The 19,758-nt window shown below is 37.3% G+C and overlaps 1 protein-coding gene across 4 annotated transcripts in view; it reads right to left on the bottom strand.

Annotated features, from left to right (window-relative positions):
• Positions 1–19,758, bottom strand: part of SRBD1 (S1 RNA binding domain 1) — a 222,113-nt gene that overhangs the window by 185,837 nt on the left and 16,518 nt on the right. For all 4 annotated transcript variants that reach the window (XM_009442416.4, XM_024354336.3, XM_063789122.1 and 1 more), the window contains exons 5-7: positions 10,532–10,698; positions 6,612–6,729; positions 4,792–4,930 (exon numbers count right to left, since the gene is read on the bottom strand). In XM_009442416.4, the coding sequence (XP_009440691.3) occupies positions 4,792–4,930; positions 6,612–6,729; positions 10,532–10,698 (424 nt within the window). The remainder of the gene's footprint in view (positions 1–4,791; positions 4,931–6,611; positions 6,730–10,531; positions 10,699–19,758) is intronic.

Below are 19,758 nucleotides of genomic sequence, written 5' to 3'. Positions count from 1 at the left end.
GAAGTGATTACAAATATTAAAGATGTTATGGGAAATATATATTAATAGAGTCAAAACCCAAGGGACACTACTCGATTTGTTTAAAAAATTATCCTTTAGAAGCAATTTCTATTTTGGATTATGGGGCATTTTTTCACATTTTCAACGACCCATTTGAATTTCACAAATCTCAAAAGCACAAAACAAGAGTTTTCATGCAGTTGTTCCTCTTCACAGTTAAATTGTCTACAGATGAGCATTAAGTTCTCTTTAAGCATTTCTAATTTGCTAATTTATAGCAATGAATCTTGTAAATCAAGGTCTTTCTGACATCAGCTTACACTGAGAGAGATCATTTGCACTGCTTTGTTTCATTTCTTTTGTCTTTATCATTCTATTTGCATGAAACGTTTTTTGCACTAAACCTGAATTCCACAAGCACTGCATATCATATGTATATTTTCCTGTAAGTAAAGTTTTAATAAGTAATAAGGTACAAAAGCCAAAGAGGACAGGAAGATATTTGTTATGGCATAATTAATAAATAGAAAATATCTAGTTTGGTTGTGTTAGGATAGCTATGTTACCTACTGAAGTAATTATGTTTACAGCTGACCTTTAAACAACATGGGTACAGGTCCACTTCTTTTTCTTTTTCTGAGATGGAGTCTCACTGTCTTCCAGGTTGGAGTGCAGTGGTGCGATCTTGGCTCACTGCAACCTCTGCCTCCTGGGTTCAAGTGATTCTCCTGCCTCAGCCTCCCAAGTAACAGGGATTACAGGCACACACCACCACACCCAGCTAATTTTTGTATTTTTAGTAGAGATGGGGTTTCACTGTGTTGGCCAGGCTGGTCTCGAACTCGTGACCTCAAGTGATCTGCCCCCCTCAGCCTCCCAAAGTGTTGGGATTACAGGCGTGAGCCACTGCACCGGTCTGCACGTCTACATGGATTAATTACAATAAAAGTTGGAACAAGGGTGCCTGCCTCTCGTCACCCCTTCCACCTCCTCCACCACTTCTGCTTTTGCTATTCCTGAGACAGAAACAACTCCTCCTCCTCCTCCTTCTCCTTTTTCTCGTTAGCCTATTCAATGTGATGATGAGGACGAAGACCTTTATGATAATCCACTTCCATTTAATAAACAGTAAATATATTTTTTCCTTACAAATTTCTTAATAACATTTTCTTTTTTCTAGCTTACCTTATTGTAAGAATACGGTATATAACACATATAACACACAAAATGTGTGTTAATCAGCTTTATGTCATCAGTAAGGCTTCAGGTCAACAGTGGGCTATTAACAATTAAGTTTTTATAAAGTCAAAAGTTATACCTAAATTTTCAACTTTGAAGAGGGAGTCGGGGGGGGGTGGGGGTTGTTCCCCTAATCTCTGTATTATGCAACGGTCAATTACATTTTAAAGAAATTTAAAGAAAGAAATGTGGCTAATGAAACTAATAGGAATTCTATTTACATTTTAAGAAAACGTTCCTATGAGGGAATTTTCAGTAACAAATTACCTTTACAAGATGGAAGACTGTATATCTAATGGACTTAAAACAGCTATAACACATAGAGCACTCAATAAACATTTGCTCTTCTGTTAGCTCTCTCAGTCTTCATCTAGGAAAACCATTCACAAGAACTAATTCCTGGAGTTCCAAGTATCCCAGAGCATCATCACATGAAGTTTAATGACAACACCAGGGTGATAAGTCAATAGTAAAGATGGAACCTACGGGGAGAACCATTAATGGAAGCAGAGGACAGAAGAAATTATAGACTTTGCAATAAGAAAGGGCCTTTGAAAATCCCCCATCGTAAGAGGGGAATATAATTTGAAACTTTATGTAATTAATGAATCTAATTAAAATTGTGCTAGAGCTCTAGAGAAATGTTGTAAAGTGTAGTCCAAGGACCCAAAAATAAAATCATACCAGGTACTTGTTAAAACTATGAATGGCTAGACTGTGGAACTGAAATACTTCACGGAGTGTCCCAGATAATTCTGATACTCATTCAACTTTAAAAAACTGCCACTAGGGAAATGCCTTGAGCTACTTCTAGAGCAGTGGTTCTCAATGGGAGACAGAAATTATCAGAATCATTTGGGACACTCTTTCAAATTACATTCCCCTTCTCAGTCCAACCAGGGAGAAAAATAATTTAAAAGGAAAGTCTTCTGTGTTTTGAAAAAGCTCCTTTCCCAATCAAAGGGAATAGATCTTGTGGGTTTAATACAGCCAAGATAACAGATGTTCCAAAAGTTTAGCACCTCAGTTAAATCAGGAGGAAATATGGTACACAGAACCAGAAAATCATATCCTTTGCCTTACAATGAAATCTTTCCAGCTATAGAATCTTCAAACCTCCACACCTGTAAACAAAAACCGAAAGGCCAACATTTCTTTTCACTTTCTCCGCACTTAAGCTACCTCTTCTTATGTATGACAGAACTTCCTCTTGGACACGAAAGTAGTATTTTGGATCTCCCAGGACATAGTCCATTTGTGGCACAGTATAGCTTTATGATTCAGACCAAATGCTTACTGGTCTGTGGCAAGCAAGCAAGAAGTGTCTTCTACTGGGGAAAAAAAAACTGAACTATCTGGTTTCTTAAATATTTCCTTCAGGAATGATAGGAATTATGAAACTTCTTTCGAAAAACAAGTAAAATTAAGGATGATCATGATTGTGTGTAACATAAAGGAGGAGGAGACAAAGAGAAAGAGAAAACATTCCTATCAAACTTAAAAAAAAAAGCAGTACCTAGCTTATATAGACTTACTAATAATAATTCTACATTTTTGATCAGGGTAAAAGAAAGAGGGAGTAAAGCAAACAAAAGTCCTCACACGTCTGCTAGTACAGTACTACTGTAACTGTGCTAGACCCTGAACTATCCACATTATAAGAAGTATCACCAAGTGTCCATTGTCATATATTCCAGCAGTATCACCATGTAGGACAATCCAAAGAGATATGGTTATCAAAAACCTACCCAGTAGGAACTCAGTGTATGAGAGAACTCAAGAGACCTTGGTACCAAAGGTAGTGAGGAGTAGAAGGAAAGAAAATCAACCACAAGGAGAAAAATAAAAATAGAAGCAGTCGATAAGCCTTCGTGCATCTAACATTCTGAAAGTTTCAACATTCCATTTTAATAAAACATATGATGACTGGGCACAGACAGTTTCCCACTGTGGTTAACCTTAATGCTTAGCTATAGTCTTAGCTATTATTAAAATATTAAGTGTTGCAACCATTTGGAAATCTAACTATAAATACACATTAAAAATTAAACAAACTTGAATTTTACTCATTTCAACCCATCTCTAAATTCACATAATCCTATTTTACTTTTTCATTATTGCCCTTCTCCAAACATTAAGATTAAGTGTGTTTGGATATGAACAGATATTTGGATTTTACAGACACACCCACTCAGTTTTTTAAATCACAAATTCACATTTGCTGGGTTATTTAAAATAAAAACAGGCTATGGTATGCTATAATTTTCTACAGGTTAGTACATACTGTGGATTTTGTTATCAGAGACCGCCCACTACAGACATTTACATGTCCCAGCCTATGGGATCCACAGAAGGACAAAAGAAACTGGAGGTGGGGGCGGGGTGGAAAGACGTAGGTCAAAGGGTACAAAGTTGTAGCTACATAGGCTGAAAAAGACTAGAGTTCTAACATACAGCACGGGGGCTACAGTTAATAATATCGTAATGTATACTGTGAATTTGCTAAGACAGATTTTAGGTGCTCTTAACACAAAAGAAGGTAACTATGTGAGATGATGAATATGTTAATTTGCTTGATTATCATGTATAGAATAGTTTGACTATAGTACTCACTTCACTATGTATTAATATATGTATATCAAAACATCATGTTGCACATGTTAACTATATAATTTTTTAATATTAAAAAAATAATTTTTTGAGAGTAGAGACCGCCAGAACATCAATTTCCCCACTCAATCCTAACAGCGAATTCCTGAGAAAAAGCCACTCTTAACCAAAGTTTTTACTCTAAGACTCATTTTTACAATAAAACCAATGCATCTTGACATTTATCAACTGTCATTTCCCTTGAGTTTTTCTTAGAAATATGTCTCCCTTACTTCTTCCCTCTCTTATTCTCTGTTGTGCATGCACACACACAAAACAGGAAGATACACTTGGAGGGAAATTTCAGAAAAATACACTTTACTTCTACAGTAGAAGTGTGAGAGTGGAGCTTCACTTTACACTTCCTGGATGTCAAAACTGTTGACATTTTTAAAGAGTATTTATGACTTTTACAAGTAAACAAATGTTCAGAAATAAAAGCTGTATCAGACAATATAGGAGAATCTTTATAAACTTGGGATATGAAGGAATTTCTTTAAAAAGAAAATACAGCTATTATCTTAAAAGATGATTAACTATAATAAAACTCAACTAATACCTATTTATCAAGGGATGCCACAAAGAAAGTGAAAAGACAAGTTACAAACTGGGAAAAAAGATTTGCAACACATATAAATGACAAAAATTATTTTAAAATAATAATTTTAAAAAGAAAAACAATACAATAGAAAAACGGGCAAAAGACTAGAACAGGCACTTCATCAAAAGAGAAAAGCTGAATGGCTACTTGATAGGTATGTCAGGATTTATTTCAATTATTCTACATACGCTGTAATATTCTTTTGTATAATCAGTACTTAACAAAACAGTTTTTTGACATACGTTTTTAAATTAAAAAAAAAAAAAAGAAACAAAGTTGATCTCTGTAAATAAAGCCAGTACCTTTAACGTCAGGCCTAATGTATGATAGCAGACTGAGCTCCCCTGGTTTCTCAAGCAGTGCCCTGGCTGCTCCTTCTAAGCCCAACTGTCTTGCTCTCTGGGCTTTAGTCCCTTTGCTCCCAGTTTTATATGGAGCAGACTAGAAAATAAAGACAGAAAACATATGATTCAGTTTTAAAAAAACAAAAGTTAAAACTAGGATACAAAATTAGAGGACATGCTGAGAATGCTAAAGAAATCCTTTTCTCAATCTTTTCCTCTTCCTTCAGAGATGAATTAAAACTAATTTGAAAATGCTTTACTGTATGAAGATGGCATGTGCTTTATCTTATTCTTTATATTTTTCTATATGCTAAATTAGTTGCTTGGTTTCACTCATCTTAAAAACTCATTGCTTGGACTGCAATGTCCTCAACTCAAGCAAGCTCCTTTAAAAGTGTTCTACACATAATTCTACTTCTTCGTTTTTTTGTTTTTTTCTTTTTTTTGAGATGGAGTCTCGCTCTTTCGCCCAGGCCTGAGTGCAGTGGCGCGATCTCGGCTCACTGCAAGCTCTGCCTCCCAGGTTTAAGTGATTCTCTTCACTCAGTCTCCCAGGTAGCTGGGACTACAGGAGCGCACCACTACGTCCAGCTATTTTTTTTTTTTTTTTTTTTTGCATTTTTAGTAGAGACAGGGTTTCACCATGTTGGCCAGGGTGATCTCGATCTCTTGGTCTCGTGATCTGCCCGCCTCGGCCTCCCAAAGTGCTGGGATTACAGGCATGAGCCACCGCACCTGGCCGGTCAATTCTTCTACTTCTTTTTTTTTTTTTTTTTTTTTTTTTTGAGATGGAGTCTTGCCCTGTAGCCTAGGCTGGAGTGCAGTGGCGCGATCTTAGCTCACTGCAACCTCCGACTCCCGGGTTCAAGCAATTCTCTGCCTCAGCCTCCTGAGTAGCTGGGATTACAGGCACCCGCCACCACGCCCAGCTAATTTTTGTATTTTTAGTAGAGACGGGGTTTCACCATCTTGGCCAGGCTGGTCTTGAATTCCTGACATCGTGATCAGCCCACCTCGGCCTCCCAAAGTGCTGGGATTACAGGCGTGAGCCACCGCGCCCAGCCAATTCTTCTACTTCTTAATCCACTCACTCTCCAACCCACCATCATCTGGCTTCTCTTCTCACATACCTTGCAGGAAATGATATCACAAAAATCCATGATGATCTCCTAATTACCAAATATATATATTTTTTTCAGGCTTCATTCTGCCAAACTTCTCTGCCACACATAACTGCTGATCATGACCTCCATCTAAAACTCTCTTCCCTGCTGTTCCAGGGCACCATCATCTCCTGATTCTCCTCATACTTCTCTATTTTTTTCCTACCTCCTTATGCTCTCACATCCTCCATCCACACTTCAAAAGGTGGTAACCTCCAGTGGTCAATCCTGACCTGCTAACAAACACTTCTTGAGTGAGTTCTTCCATTCTCATGGTTTCACATACCAACTACAGGCTGAAGACATCCACATCTGGATCTCTAGTTCAGCCCTCTCTGATAAGCTTCGCGTTTGTATAATCTACTGTCCTTCCCTACTTGACTGGAAATTCCTTGAGACAAAGACTATGTATTCATTCATCTTTGTAAACCCAAGTGCCTAGCACAAAAAAAACACTCTATAAATATTTATTGAATAAAGAATAAATATTTTGTTGCATTAAATAATGGTGGCTAATGACGTTAGCTTTTTATTTCTTGGTGTTCTTTAATCATAAGAAGACCCAAATTGCAATATATTCAGGTATTACGTTAAAAGATAAAAAGGATTCCTTACCACGTGTTCTAGTTCTTCAAAAGTTTTACAATTCAGCATGGCTTTTAACAAGCACTCAGACATCTTCCCTTCCTTCTTAACTTTCTGGATTGTACTATGAACTTTCTTTGCAACAGCCCTGAAAAGAGAAACTTTTGTAATATACCAAAACTGTATGTCAAAACTTTCTTTTCAAAGCTACCTCAAACTTACAGAAAAGTTGCAGGTAAAGTAAAAGGAACTTTATTGTCTCTGAACTGTTTGAGAATAAGTTAACATCCCTGCACTCCAACACTTTAGTGTGATTTCCTACAAATACAAATCTTCTACATAACCACAAAATAACCATCATTATCAGATAATTAACACTAATATATTACTACCATCTAATGCAGACCTCATTCAGGTTTTACCAACTGTCCCAATAATATCCTTTATAGTGGATTCAGTTAAGAATTATGGGTTACATGTAGTTGGCATGCAACTACAGTCTCCTTCAAGCTAAAACAATATTTCAGTCTCTCCTTGATTTTCTTCTCCTTGATAAGGCCTTGATGTTTTTGAACGCTACTGGACAGTTATTTTGTAGAATGTCCTGCAGCTTGGGTTTCTCTGATGTTTCCTCACAATTAAATACCGACGGAGCATCTTTGGCAGAAATATCATAGAAGTCATACTGTGTTCTTACTACACGTTATTAGGTGGCAAATGATTTTGATTTGTCTCATTACTAATTAACTTTGATCATTTGATTAAGGTAGTATCTGTGGGTTTCTCCAAGACACAGGTACTCTTTATTCCTCTTGTAATTATAAGTATTTTGTGGAGAGGTACTTTGAGACTATATAATTATCCCATTCCTCATTAAACTTTGAATTTATTCACTGATTTATTTATATCACTATAGATTTAATGGTTTTTTTATTTTACTTAGTGCTACAATCCATTGCTATCATTTATCTTAATGTTCAAATTGTTCCAGATTTGGCCAGAAGTAACCCCTTCAAGCTAGCTTCTGTGTCCTTTTGACATGTATCTGTCATTCTGCGAGCACTTCCTTACTCTCTGGCATATGATATTTCAGGCTTATCTTCTAGTTTCCCTGCCCCAGCCCTGGAATCAGAAGAATGATACTTAAAAGCCAAGGTATAGGTACTAGATATGCTCATTGCTACTGGAGTATCACTGCTCAGGATGGGCACACCTAGCACCCATAATTGGTTTCCAAATACCATTCCCCACTAAAAAGAACCAGGATTCCATGTAGAAAAGCTGATTCCAGGAATCAATTTACAGGGATCACTAAAAAACTAACGACAAAAGGAAGGGTGGGCACAGTAGTTCCCCCACTTTACAACAGGTTTTCACTGTGAATATACAAGCCTGTTGTTACAGTTAATGCTTCTCATCCTATCGTATTACCTCCTATTTACAGAATCTGCCTAATAATGGTATTGCTAAAATGATGGGCAAAAGTTAGAGATGATAATATGATTTATTCAAAATGATCGATGGAAAAGAAAATTAAATCTACTTGTAAATTAAAAAAAAAACTAAAGGCAGAAGACTATAAATTAAAGAGAAGAATATAAATTAAAAAGAAGAATATGCAGTACTTAGATTACAACCTGTATGTCTTCTATAGTCATGGTAGCCCAAGACTGTTTTCAAGGGCTAAAGCCTACCAGGTCATTTTAACAAAAAGCCAATTCCTTTTGTCCTATTAGCCTGCATATAAGGAAGAAGAGAATTATCTTTAGAGAAAAATACAGAAAAGTTTTCTTACTATCCAGAATTATACTCTTTAATTCACTTTTCAACAGTGAATTTAAAAATGTTTTACGTTGCAACCCAGTATACATACATATACATGCTACATAATTGAAACATTTCATGAAACAATATTTGCCTTTACCACATAAATGTACTCTTATATTTTCTATTCACTATTTCATTTTTTAAGTGGTATGACTTATTAAATTGGTTTTACTTCTCATGTAGGGGTAGCAATTAACAAATTGAAAATCAATGCTCTAGTTATAGAAAATGCTGAGCTCAAGAAAAAATAAAGATCATATCTCATTACCAGAAAGAAATCTCTCTATTATAGAAAAAGATCTCTTAAGTTCCAGTCAATGCCCCCACTTACTTCAAGGAATATTCACTCCTCTACTAATATTCAATGTATTCCCCTATTCATAGAAACCCAGAGAATGGAATTCTTTTGCAATAGAAGGGTTTTTTAAAGAAAAAGAAAATAATAATATTCTTGATATACAGCTCCTATTTGTCTCCCATACAACCAAATATTGTTAGACTACCCTTTAATTTTTTAAGCAAGCTTTTCTTCCTTGTGAGGCTTTCTCCAATTTCAGATCCAAAACCCTCAGACTTTCTTAATTACCTTGTCTTCAACCAAACAGAAAGCTTACTTCAGAATTTGCAAACTGCTGGCCTTCTAGGTGTGGTCAAGAGTGGTTTTGTTTGGCCTAGAAATTTCTTACGTAAAAACTCAAATTACCAGCTTCTTTTCAGAAACAGGAAGAACCAGCAAACTGGGCAGACAACCCTGCATGACAGTAATCTACTGGAGACGAGCAGGGGTTGCCCCTCTTAGACAGGGTTTGTAATCTCCACTTCTTATTCCCCATGCTTGATTATCCTAGCCTGGCTCTGGAAGATTTGCATCTGAGACTATTTGATTTAGTCATTTATATTTTTACATTGGCAAATTGATTCTGCCTCTCAATGAAGTATAACTTTCCACATATTAGCACTTTAATTCTCCTGACACTAAAAGAACGTCAACAAAAGAGGTAGAAAAGTGAGATGCAAGTTCCCCCAAAATAACGGAAAGCTTGTCAAGCTTGTTATAAAAATTACCCTTAATACTTTTAAAATGGCTTCATAGTAGAATGATAATCCAATTTTAATCAGATCTTTTTTGTACACTTGAAGAATGTACATATTAACACAGTGCCCATGGGAGACATGCAATAAATGCATAAGCAGTGAAGTGTTTTAATAAACCCTATCGAATAATATGGTCAGTCTTGTAGTCTTTGTACACATATTTCTCAGTTATTAACAGTGAGTCCAGGGGCATAATTTTTTTAAAAAGGTACTTTCCATTCTGTAACCATACAAAACTTACAATCCACTATTGTTAAATTACCATAACCATTAAAAGTATGGGGAAAAGGCTGGGCATGGTGGCTCAAGCCTATCATCTCAGCACTTTGGGAGGCCAAGGCAGGTGGATCACTTAAGGCCAAGAGTTCAAAATCAGCCTGGCCAACATGGCAAAACCCCGTCTCTACTAAAAATACAAAATTAGTGGGGCGTGGTGGCGCATTCCTGTAATCTCAGCTACTCGGGAGGCTGAGGCAGGAGAGTCGCCTGAGCCTGGGATACAGAGATTGTAGTGAGCTGAGATTGCACCACTGCACTTCAGCCCAGGCGACAGAGCAAGACTCTGTCTCCGAAAAAAAAAAAAAGATGGGAAAAGGAAATATACATATTTCCTACCAAACTCTATACTGCCAAAGAACTCTCCACTTAGGAACTTTATGAAATTAAAAGGACAGATTTATGTGAGTGGTTAAAAGAGTTAGAATAAAATGTACTTTCTGAGTTTCCTGCTGGCAGTCCTAATTTTGCCATTATGCCCAACCTTTTCTATGAAAGAAGATGACAGTCAAACTCCGAGGCACACACTTTTACTGCAAATGACCTTTTTGCTAATACATGCTCAAGCTATGCATAAACACACCAGCAGAGGGACTCCATACACCCGCTAAATAAAGAGGACTATATCCACATTACAATAATTCAAGGAAACAAAATGTTGAAATTGTCAAATATACCGTCATTCACTTTCTCACTGTTCCTCATTGGCCTTTTCCCCTTACACTAGGCTTATTCTTTTTTAGGTTTCTTACCGTAGCTCTTCTAGGGTTTGCTGAACTTCTCTCAAGGAATCAGCATCAAGGTTATTAATGAGCTCTTTTCTATAACGTATAATGAAGGGAATTGTGTTATCATCATTAAAGAGACGAATGATGTTGGCACAAACCCAAGGTTCAATATTAGTTCTTTCAGATAAAACCTGCAAATTAAAGATACTTAGTGATTTAAAATGCTGAAAATTAAACATCTATATCATGTATAATTTAAAACATAGTATCAAATAATGTTCTCCAGTGACTTAGAAACTACTTGCTATAGTTTTTTAAAAAAAGAAAGCCATATAAAATACATGTATCCATTGACAATCATAATGGTAAAATAGCCATTTCACAAATTCAATAAAATCTAATCCAAACCACTGCATCATTCAAATTCCAGTGTTCAAGGAGGGCACTTTTTAATGATGCAATGATATACTTTTCATCTCTCATATTGGTAGCAAAACAAGGAGGTGGTAACTCACTTTGTCAGCATGAGAGCAAAGGAAAGCCATTTTTAGTCATTGCTAGTGAGCAATTTGGCAATATCTATGAAAATTTACAATGCATAAATAAACTTTGGCCCAGCAGCAATTCTACTACTGGAAATTTATCATAACATATACATGCCTCGAGAAAATATGATTTATAATAATTTTTTTTTGAAGAACTGTTCCTAGCAGAGTAAAGGTGAGCAAAAACCTAAGTTTACAATGGAGGAACTGGAAAATACGTTATGCCCATACTAAATACCATGCAAGCATTTAAGAATCTGAGGCAGCTCTATATGAACTAATATGAAATGATTCACAAGATCTGGAAATAAAAAGGTAATTGGTTGGGTGAGGGTTAGAGTTGGAAGACCCTTCTATATCTTTTGAATTTTGTATCATGCACTAATACAACATCTTCAAGCTAATTAATTACTTTTTAATTTTTTTAATTTTTTTATTTTTTTGAGACAGTGTCTCACTCTTTCACCCAGGCTGGAGTGCAGTGGCACAACTGTGATTCAATGCAACCTTGAACTCGCAGGCTCAAGTGATCCTCCAGCCTCAGCCTCCAAATAGCTGGGACTACAGGCCACGCCATCACACCTGGCTAATTTTTTTTTTTTTTATTAGTGGAAATGAGGTCTTACTATGTTGCCCAAGCTGGTCTCAAATACCTGGGCTCAAGCAATCCTCCCGTCTCAGCCTCCGAAAGTGCTGGGATTACTGGCATGAACCACTGCAACAGGCAATTAATTATTTTTTAAAATATATGTTTTAAAATATTATTTATTTAAAATCATTGGTATTTTAAATATTTAATTATTTTAAATTATAAATATTAAAATATTTAAAATAATTATAAATATTAAAATATTTAAAATTATTTTAAATATTTAATTACTTTAAATTATAAATATTAAAATATTTAAATTTTTTAAATATTTAATTATTTTAAAATATTATAATTATTAAAATATTTAAAATTATTTTAAATATTTAATTACTTTAAATTATAAATATTAAAATATATAAAAATTGTTAAATATTTAATTATTTTAAAATATTATAAATATTAAGATATTTGAAATTATTTTAAATACATATTAAAATTGATGTTAATTATAATATTAAAATACTAATATTTACAATAATATTAAAAGATGATTTATTAATTATTTAAATATTTAATTATTTTTAAGTCTACAGGTTTTAGCAAAATGTACAGTTAAACAGAAAAGTTTACAAAAGTCAGCCCGGAAAAGAGAAAGACTAAAATCCAATTTTAGTAGCTTCCCAAACCCTAAGCAGCTCTTTCAAAGTAAAGAACAAAAGGAGTACGTTTTATTATTATTTCAACCCTGAATGCCCAAGATCTGACAGAAACTGGGGTAAAAAACAGGGAAAATTTATTAAAGAATTATCGTAATCAACTGATTATCAAAATCAAGTCCAGATACATAACAGACTGAATTTCAAGACTACATATGAAATAAATGGCTAAACTCCAGAGACTACAGAGGATATCTCATTCTCGGGGCATATTAAATCCTGAGGTCTACATCTTATCACCCATTCTGATGGATTAATGCCAATTCTGATAAGAAAGCCAATTTCACATTTCTATCCCTGACTCTCTTTCACATGAGCTCCAGACTCATTTAGCTAACTATTTTGACACATTCTCTTGGAAATCTAATGGGCATCTCAAACCTTGCATTTCCAAAGTTATCTTCTTCTCAAACTTATTTCTCCTCTACTTTTACCCATATTATACTATTCAAATGGCAATTCAACCCAGAAAACTGAGTCTAACTCTTCCAACTCCTTCAACTCTTAAATCCAATCCATCTTAAGAACCAGTCAACTTGAACTGCAAAATATTTCCTTACTGTCACTGTTCTTCATTTCTTCTGCCCCACACCCCAGTCTAGTTCTAGCCTGAACTAATGAAATAGCTTTTACCTGTTCTCCCTGCATCCACTCTGTCTCATCTATTCCAGTATACACAAAGCAACAAGAATGTTATTTTCAAAATGTATACTGGATGTTGACCTGTCACTGATTTCCCATTGCATTTGGAATCCAAACTCCTTACCATGACCCAAAAGAAAGCAGCCTCTCTCCAACCTCATCTTATCCAGTCTTTCCCTAGATCATTAGATGCCAGCCCAATAGCCTTCTCTCAGTTCCTAGAACAAGGCCAGTTACTTTGCTCTTAAGAGGCCTTCATGAGGCTCCTCCCTCTTTAGAAATACTCCTGTTGCTTGTTATCTTCCCTGACCCTCACAAAATCAACTCATTTATATTTTCTCTCTCAAACCTGTACCTTTTCCTGTTTCCTGTTCCAGTCCACATCATGTCATCTACCACAGAAACCTTAGGGGATACTGTGGTTATCTCCCATAATACTGTGGCCACCTCTCTCCATTACATAGCAGCTATGTGGCTTGACAGCACTTGACCCTAACTCCAGCTCCACAGCATGAGGCTCAAGGAACCAGCTGTTTTCAGAATTAACATCCTGAGTGCTGCATTGCTCTGGCCAGAGAGATTAGCCCAATCAGCATAAAGTTAAGATTTGGGCTGGAACTTCCTCTGAAGAAATACAGTTTGTAGAGGCAGAAATTCAAAGTTGTAGCCATTTTATTGTTATGAGGATGGTGGTGCTAAGAGAATAGTAGATTGTTTCAGTGATCTGACCGAAAATTTCCTGTTACATAGGTCAATAAATCTCCTTTATTGCTTAAACTAGTTTGAGACAGTTTTCTTTTATTGTAATCAAAAGCATTCTAATCAATGGCCTAAGCATCACTGTATATTCTCTATCACATCCATCTACTCTGTCACCAAGGAGGCAAACAGAACTTATAAAATGTCTATTCCCTCCCTCCTCAAGCTCTGTTTCCACCAATAGCATCTTTGATCTGAACCCATAGTAGGTATTTATTGTTGTCTATGCCTCCCACCCATCCCATCTGCATTACTACAGATATTTCTAAAATACAAATATAATCAAGCCCCTTATTTTCTTCTTTTGTTTGAACTTAAGCTCCAATGACTCTTAGCTACCTACAGGTAAAGGTCAACCACACTTCCCTCTTGAGAGGCCTTCATGAGGCTGCTCATGAAGAAGTTAGCAATCTAGAGGGGAAGATAAAATATTAATCCAAATAAGTAAAAATAAAACAGCATGTGCCAGGCAATAAGTGGCACCATGTTTTTAAAGAAAAGATCTCCCTGAGGTAACCAAGGGAGGCCTGCTGAAGGAATAGCATTTTGGTTGACCCTTGAAAGATAGGCAAGATTCTGAAAGACAGAGATGACAGGTGGAAACGACAGGAATGCTCATCATTTTGGAACTGTGTGATTGTTAGAGAAATCCATGGGCTCCCACTACCCAACAGTTCAGTTATTGTTGAATAAAAGAAACCTAAGACAGCTAAGACTCCAGACACTGGATGGTACTAGGTCCTAACAAATCCATATGGCATCATGTATGTTATGGGAGTGTACAGTGCTGCTTATGCAAATTTGATCCTTGAAATTAAGGCTAACAAAACCACATACAAGCAGTCTTCATTCTGGGGACTCCAAATCACCAAATGTTTTCTATATTGTTTCAGTTGAACATTTATTTTAGCTCATATTATATGCCAATAACCATACTAAGCCAATGATAATCAAGATGTAAAAAAAATCAAGTGCCTCTTCTCAAGGAGCTAACAAGCTAACAAATGCAGACAGACTTGTAAATAGTCAACATACAGTATGGTTCATACTCTGACAGAAGTGTATATACATTGTTTTAAGACCACAGGAAAGGTGGAAACATCGAATTCTGCAGCAATGGAAAAGCAAAAAGAGAATGAAGGTATTTCCAGGCAGCTAAATGGGGAGGCAGGAATTCCAGGAACAGAGAATAACATCAAAAGCCTCTGATGAGAAACCACTGCACATGTTTTAAATCGCTAAAAGTTCAGTAATGCTGAAATATATAAAACTGCCTTTGCAAAAATCATAACTGAGAAAATTATTACAGCGAAAGAGATCTGACCTAACCAATTCCATCTTGTTCCTAACCTCCAGGCTGTCCTTGTCCATTCCTAGGCGTAGGCTGAACTAACTCTGGGAGGAACTTAGTTTACAGTTTAGCTTTGAAACAAAGACAATAACAGCATTTTTGCAAAACAAATCCCCTTCCTGCCTGGGGACTAGACTGCCTTTGTAGGACTAACAAATTAGCCACAAGAGTAGAAATTATGGTTCAGGAGTTGATATGGTTTGGCTCTGTGTCCCCACCCAAATCTCACCTTGAATTGTAATCCCCATAATCCCCGTGTCAAGGGCAGAACCTGGTGGAGGTAACTGAATCACAGGGGTGGTTTTCCCCATGCTGTTCTTGTGATAATGAGTGAGTCTTACAAGATACAATGGTTTTGTAAGTGTCTGGCATTTCCCCTACTTGCACTTTTCCCTGCCACCATGTGAAGAAGGATGTGTTTGCTTCCCCTTCCGCCATGATTGTAAGTCTCCTGAGGTCTCCCCAGCCATGCTGTACTGTAAGTCAATTAAACCTCTTCCCTGGCCAGGTGCGGTGGCTCATGCCTGTAATCCCAGCACTTTGGGAGGCCGAGGCATGCGGATAACCTGAGGTCAGGAGTTCAAGACTGGCCTGACCAATATGATGAAACTCCGTCTCTACTAAAAATACAAAAATTAGCTGGGCATGGTGGTATGCGCCTGTAATCCCAGCTACTCGGGAGACTGAGACAGGGGAATCACTTGAACCCGGGAGGCAGAGGTTGCAGTGAGCCGAGATTGCAACACTGCACTCCAGCCTGGGCAACAAGAGTGAAACTCTCAAAAAAAAAAACCCTCTTTCCTTTATAAATTACCCAGTCTCAGGTATGTCTTCATAGCAGTGTGAAAATGGACAAATACAGGAGTCATGCAGCTGGAGGCTTCAGGATTTTAAAAATCCCCAAATTGCTCCTGGGGATAACATTCCCATTGTAAAACCTAAGATCAGTGCTGAAGATATTTTGCAGACCCTGCACTACATGGATCAGCTGGCAACATGCAGATTGATAACCTAGTTCATCTGGTCTTACGGCCCCCACCCAGGAACTGACTCAGCAGAAGAGGACAGCTTTGACTCCCTATGATTTCATCTCTGACCTGACCAATCAGCACTCCTAACTCACTGGCCCCCTACCTACCAAATTATCTTAAAAACTCCAATTCCCGAGTTTTCAGGGAGACTGATTTGAGTAATACTAAAACTCTGGTTTTCCACACAGCTGGGTCTGTGTGAATTACTCTTTCTCTACTGCAACTCCCTTGTCTTGATAAATAGGCTCTGTGTAGGCAGTGGGCAAAATGAACCCATTGGACAGTTACATGTACAAGGAGAGTGAAGATCAGGTGAGAAATGGAAAGGTGGATGAGGCTACATGGTGAATTCTATAGAGTTTGAACTTGATATCCTATACTCAATATGAAGCTGTTACAGGTAGTTAGACAGGCATGAGCATGGCAGGAGAGCTCCCCTCCCCAACTAGGAATGTTGGGTGATGGTTCAGCAATTATCACATTGCCTCTCTAAAAGTGATAAATTGGCAGCCAGCCCCAGGAAGAGGCCATTTCCTGATGGTCCATACTTATTACACTAAAGGGTTAACTGAATGCAGACACCAGGGAGAAGCAACTTCCCGGACATGCACACTGAGAGACAAAATGGTGGAGTATGACCTTCCAGTGTGATATGGTTTGGCTATGTCCCCACCCAAATCTCAACTTGAATTGTATCTCCCAGAATTCCCACGTGTTGTAGGAGGGACCCAGGGGGAGGTAATTGAATCATGGGGGCCAGTCTCTCCTGTGCTATTCTTGTGATAGTGAATAAGTCTCACCAGATCTGATGGGTTTATCAGGGGTTTCCACTTTTGCTTCTTCCTCATTTTCTCTTGCTGCTGCCATGTAAGGAGTGCCTTTTGCCTCCCACCATGATTCTGAGGCCTCCCCAGCCATGTGGAACTGTAAGTCCAATGAAACCACTTTTTCTTCCCAGTCTTGGGTATGTCTTTGTCAGCAGCATGAAAACAGACTAATACACAGGGACACACCACCAAAGAAGCAAAGAAAGCCTCAGATGGGCTATGTACAACTTCCTAAACACACACCACGTACTCACCTCCCAAGCATAAGGAGGGCACTGCACATGCGGGCAGCCCACTCTAAGGGAAGAATCACGGGAAAGGGGCTGGCCTATAAAGTCCTAGGATCAAAGTTAAACACCACACTTGACCTCAGTGCCTGCTTGGGTCTCTTCCGAGCATACTTTCCTTTCCTTTCTTTCCTGTTCTAAAGCCTTTTAAACAAACTTCCACTCCTACTCTGAAGTTTGCCTTGGTCTCTCTTGCCTTATGCCCCTCAGTCGAATTCTTTGGAGGAGGAGGCAAAAACTGAGGTTGCTGCAGACCCTTACAGATTTGACATCAGTAACTTGGATACCTTCCACTGGTAACAAAGCCATTCAACAATGGATCCACTCATTGTTTGGTCTCACCTGTTGAGTCAACCCCCTTTTCAAGAGTTGATGAGATCTATGAACTACAGCAGTGGTTTACAATGTGTGGTCCCCAAACCAGCAGCATAAGCATCATCTGAGAACTTGTTAAAAATGCAAATTCTTGGGTCCCACCCAAAAGCCACTCAATCAGAAACTCTGGGGTGGGGGTTTAATAAAGTGTGTTTTAGAAAAATTAGGCAAACAACAAAGAAACAACTAAAAGAGCTAAAAACAGAGAACAAGTCTTAGAGTTGGGAAGGGGTAGGGCAAAGAACTACCATAGTTTTCACTTATAAGCGATTCACATTTATTACTTTTATATTTTTTAAAAATTAACTGGCAGATAGTAATGAGAGTAAAGGGGAAAAAAGGCACTCCCGAGAATTTTTTGTACTTCTAAGACAGAGGTACTTATTTTGACTGTTGTTTTAGGCTAATTCCTCTATAGAGTCTATTATGTTCCAAACACTCTTACACAGTCAATATAAACTCATTTAAACTATATGAGAAAGGTACTTTATTGTTCCCATTTTATAAATGCAAAAACTGAGGGCCGAAAAAGTAAACTGCCCAAAATTCCACAAGCTATATAACCTCTTCAAAAATTCAATTTATATGCCAAGCAAGATGATTCCTCAGGCATAATCCTCATGTGTCAAGGGCACAACCAAGTGGAAGCAATGAATTATGGGGGGCGGTTTCCCCTATGCTGGTCTCAGGATAATGAGTCTCATGAGATCTGATGGCTTAAAATGCCCTCTCTCTAAAACCTCCAAGAAAATGCTTTTTCCCAAAGTGTCCTGAGATTTACTCCTCCAAAAGGAAATTGCTATTTCCTCAGTTAAAAAGAAAACATCTTGGCATCAAGCAAATAAACTATAGCCTTAATCATCCAGGCAGCATCTGCATTTTAAAAGAACATCTAAGTTAAATGACTCTCTAATGAGTGAAATTGAGAGAATTTTCTATTCTAAATCACTCCCAAACCAGCGACTGGCCACCTCCCCTCTGAAAAGCTGTTGATTTCTGCTGTTCTCCTTACCCTTACCTAGTTATTTCACTGTATCACTTATTCTACTACACACACAAGTTTCCTTACAGATTGCAAAAGGAAAAACCAGTGCTGTTAGAAATCAGAAGAGTGGTTGTATGACAGAGAAGGAGGAATTGGAAAATAGTATAAAGGGGGATTTTGAGATGTTGGTAATGTTCTGGAAGCTTGTCGCATGGTTACACTTTTGAACATCTCTGAGCTGTACATTTATGTACAATATTCTGTATGTTATACTTCAAAAAAAGGTTGTTTTTTAAAAAGACCATAATAAATACTACCAACTATATTATATTAACAAAAAGTACCAATTTCTCTTATTTAATTTCTCCTGGACAAATAGGTTAAACCTAATAAGTGGTTCCGCCTTTATACACAGAATTGCACTGAGATACACAACTCAGAAATGTTGACCACTTTTTGTCTCACTTCTTTCCCCAATTTTGTCATCCCATGGCTTTCTTCACGCACATAATTCCACAAAATTCCACACAATCTCTTGCAACAAAGGGAAAATAGCTAATAAAAAAGGTTTTGTTTGCCTTTTCTCCCTGTTTAGCAAACTTTACTAAGATATTACACATGGCTGCTCAACTCCCCTACACTCACCACTCCCGAAAGAAACTGGACAACCACCACCTTTGGAGCAGTTTAATTTTCCCAAAAATTGTCTGTAGCTGGTCACTTCTTCAAATTCTTATAGTTCATGGTATCCAAAACATATCTGCAAAATAACTTTAACAAAAACTAGTTTCTGGTCGCAATCACACATTTGCAGTTTGGGAGAAAGGGCTGAAAAGGAGTAGGTTGCTTCTGTCAAAAGACCTGGTGATCCCCAACCCCGGATCAGGAAATAGAAACAAAATACATTCATGTATAATGTCTGTTAAAACATTATAGGGAGCCATTGTTTTGGATGAAGCTCCTGCAGTACGCCCCGATAGACCCTATGTTCCATAGACTAAAAATCAAAATGAACTCATCCTGGCTAAAATTTTAGTCACCAAACTAAAACAAAGTTGTTATCTGACTTTCCAAGAAATCTAAAGAATGATAACAGCCAATTTATCAAACAGGCCAGTTTCAATCTTCAATAGGCATGATA

The sequence above is a fragment of the Pan troglodytes genome, chromosome 12 (assembly GCF_028858775.2).
Source record: "Pan troglodytes isolate AG18354 chromosome 12, NHGRI_mPanTro3-v2.0_pri, whole genome shotgun sequence".
In the NCBI taxonomy this organism is placed as follows: Eukaryota; Metazoa; Chordata; class Mammalia; order Primates; family Hominidae; genus Pan; species Pan troglodytes.
This window is presented reverse-complemented; position numbering and strand designations above follow the sequence as displayed.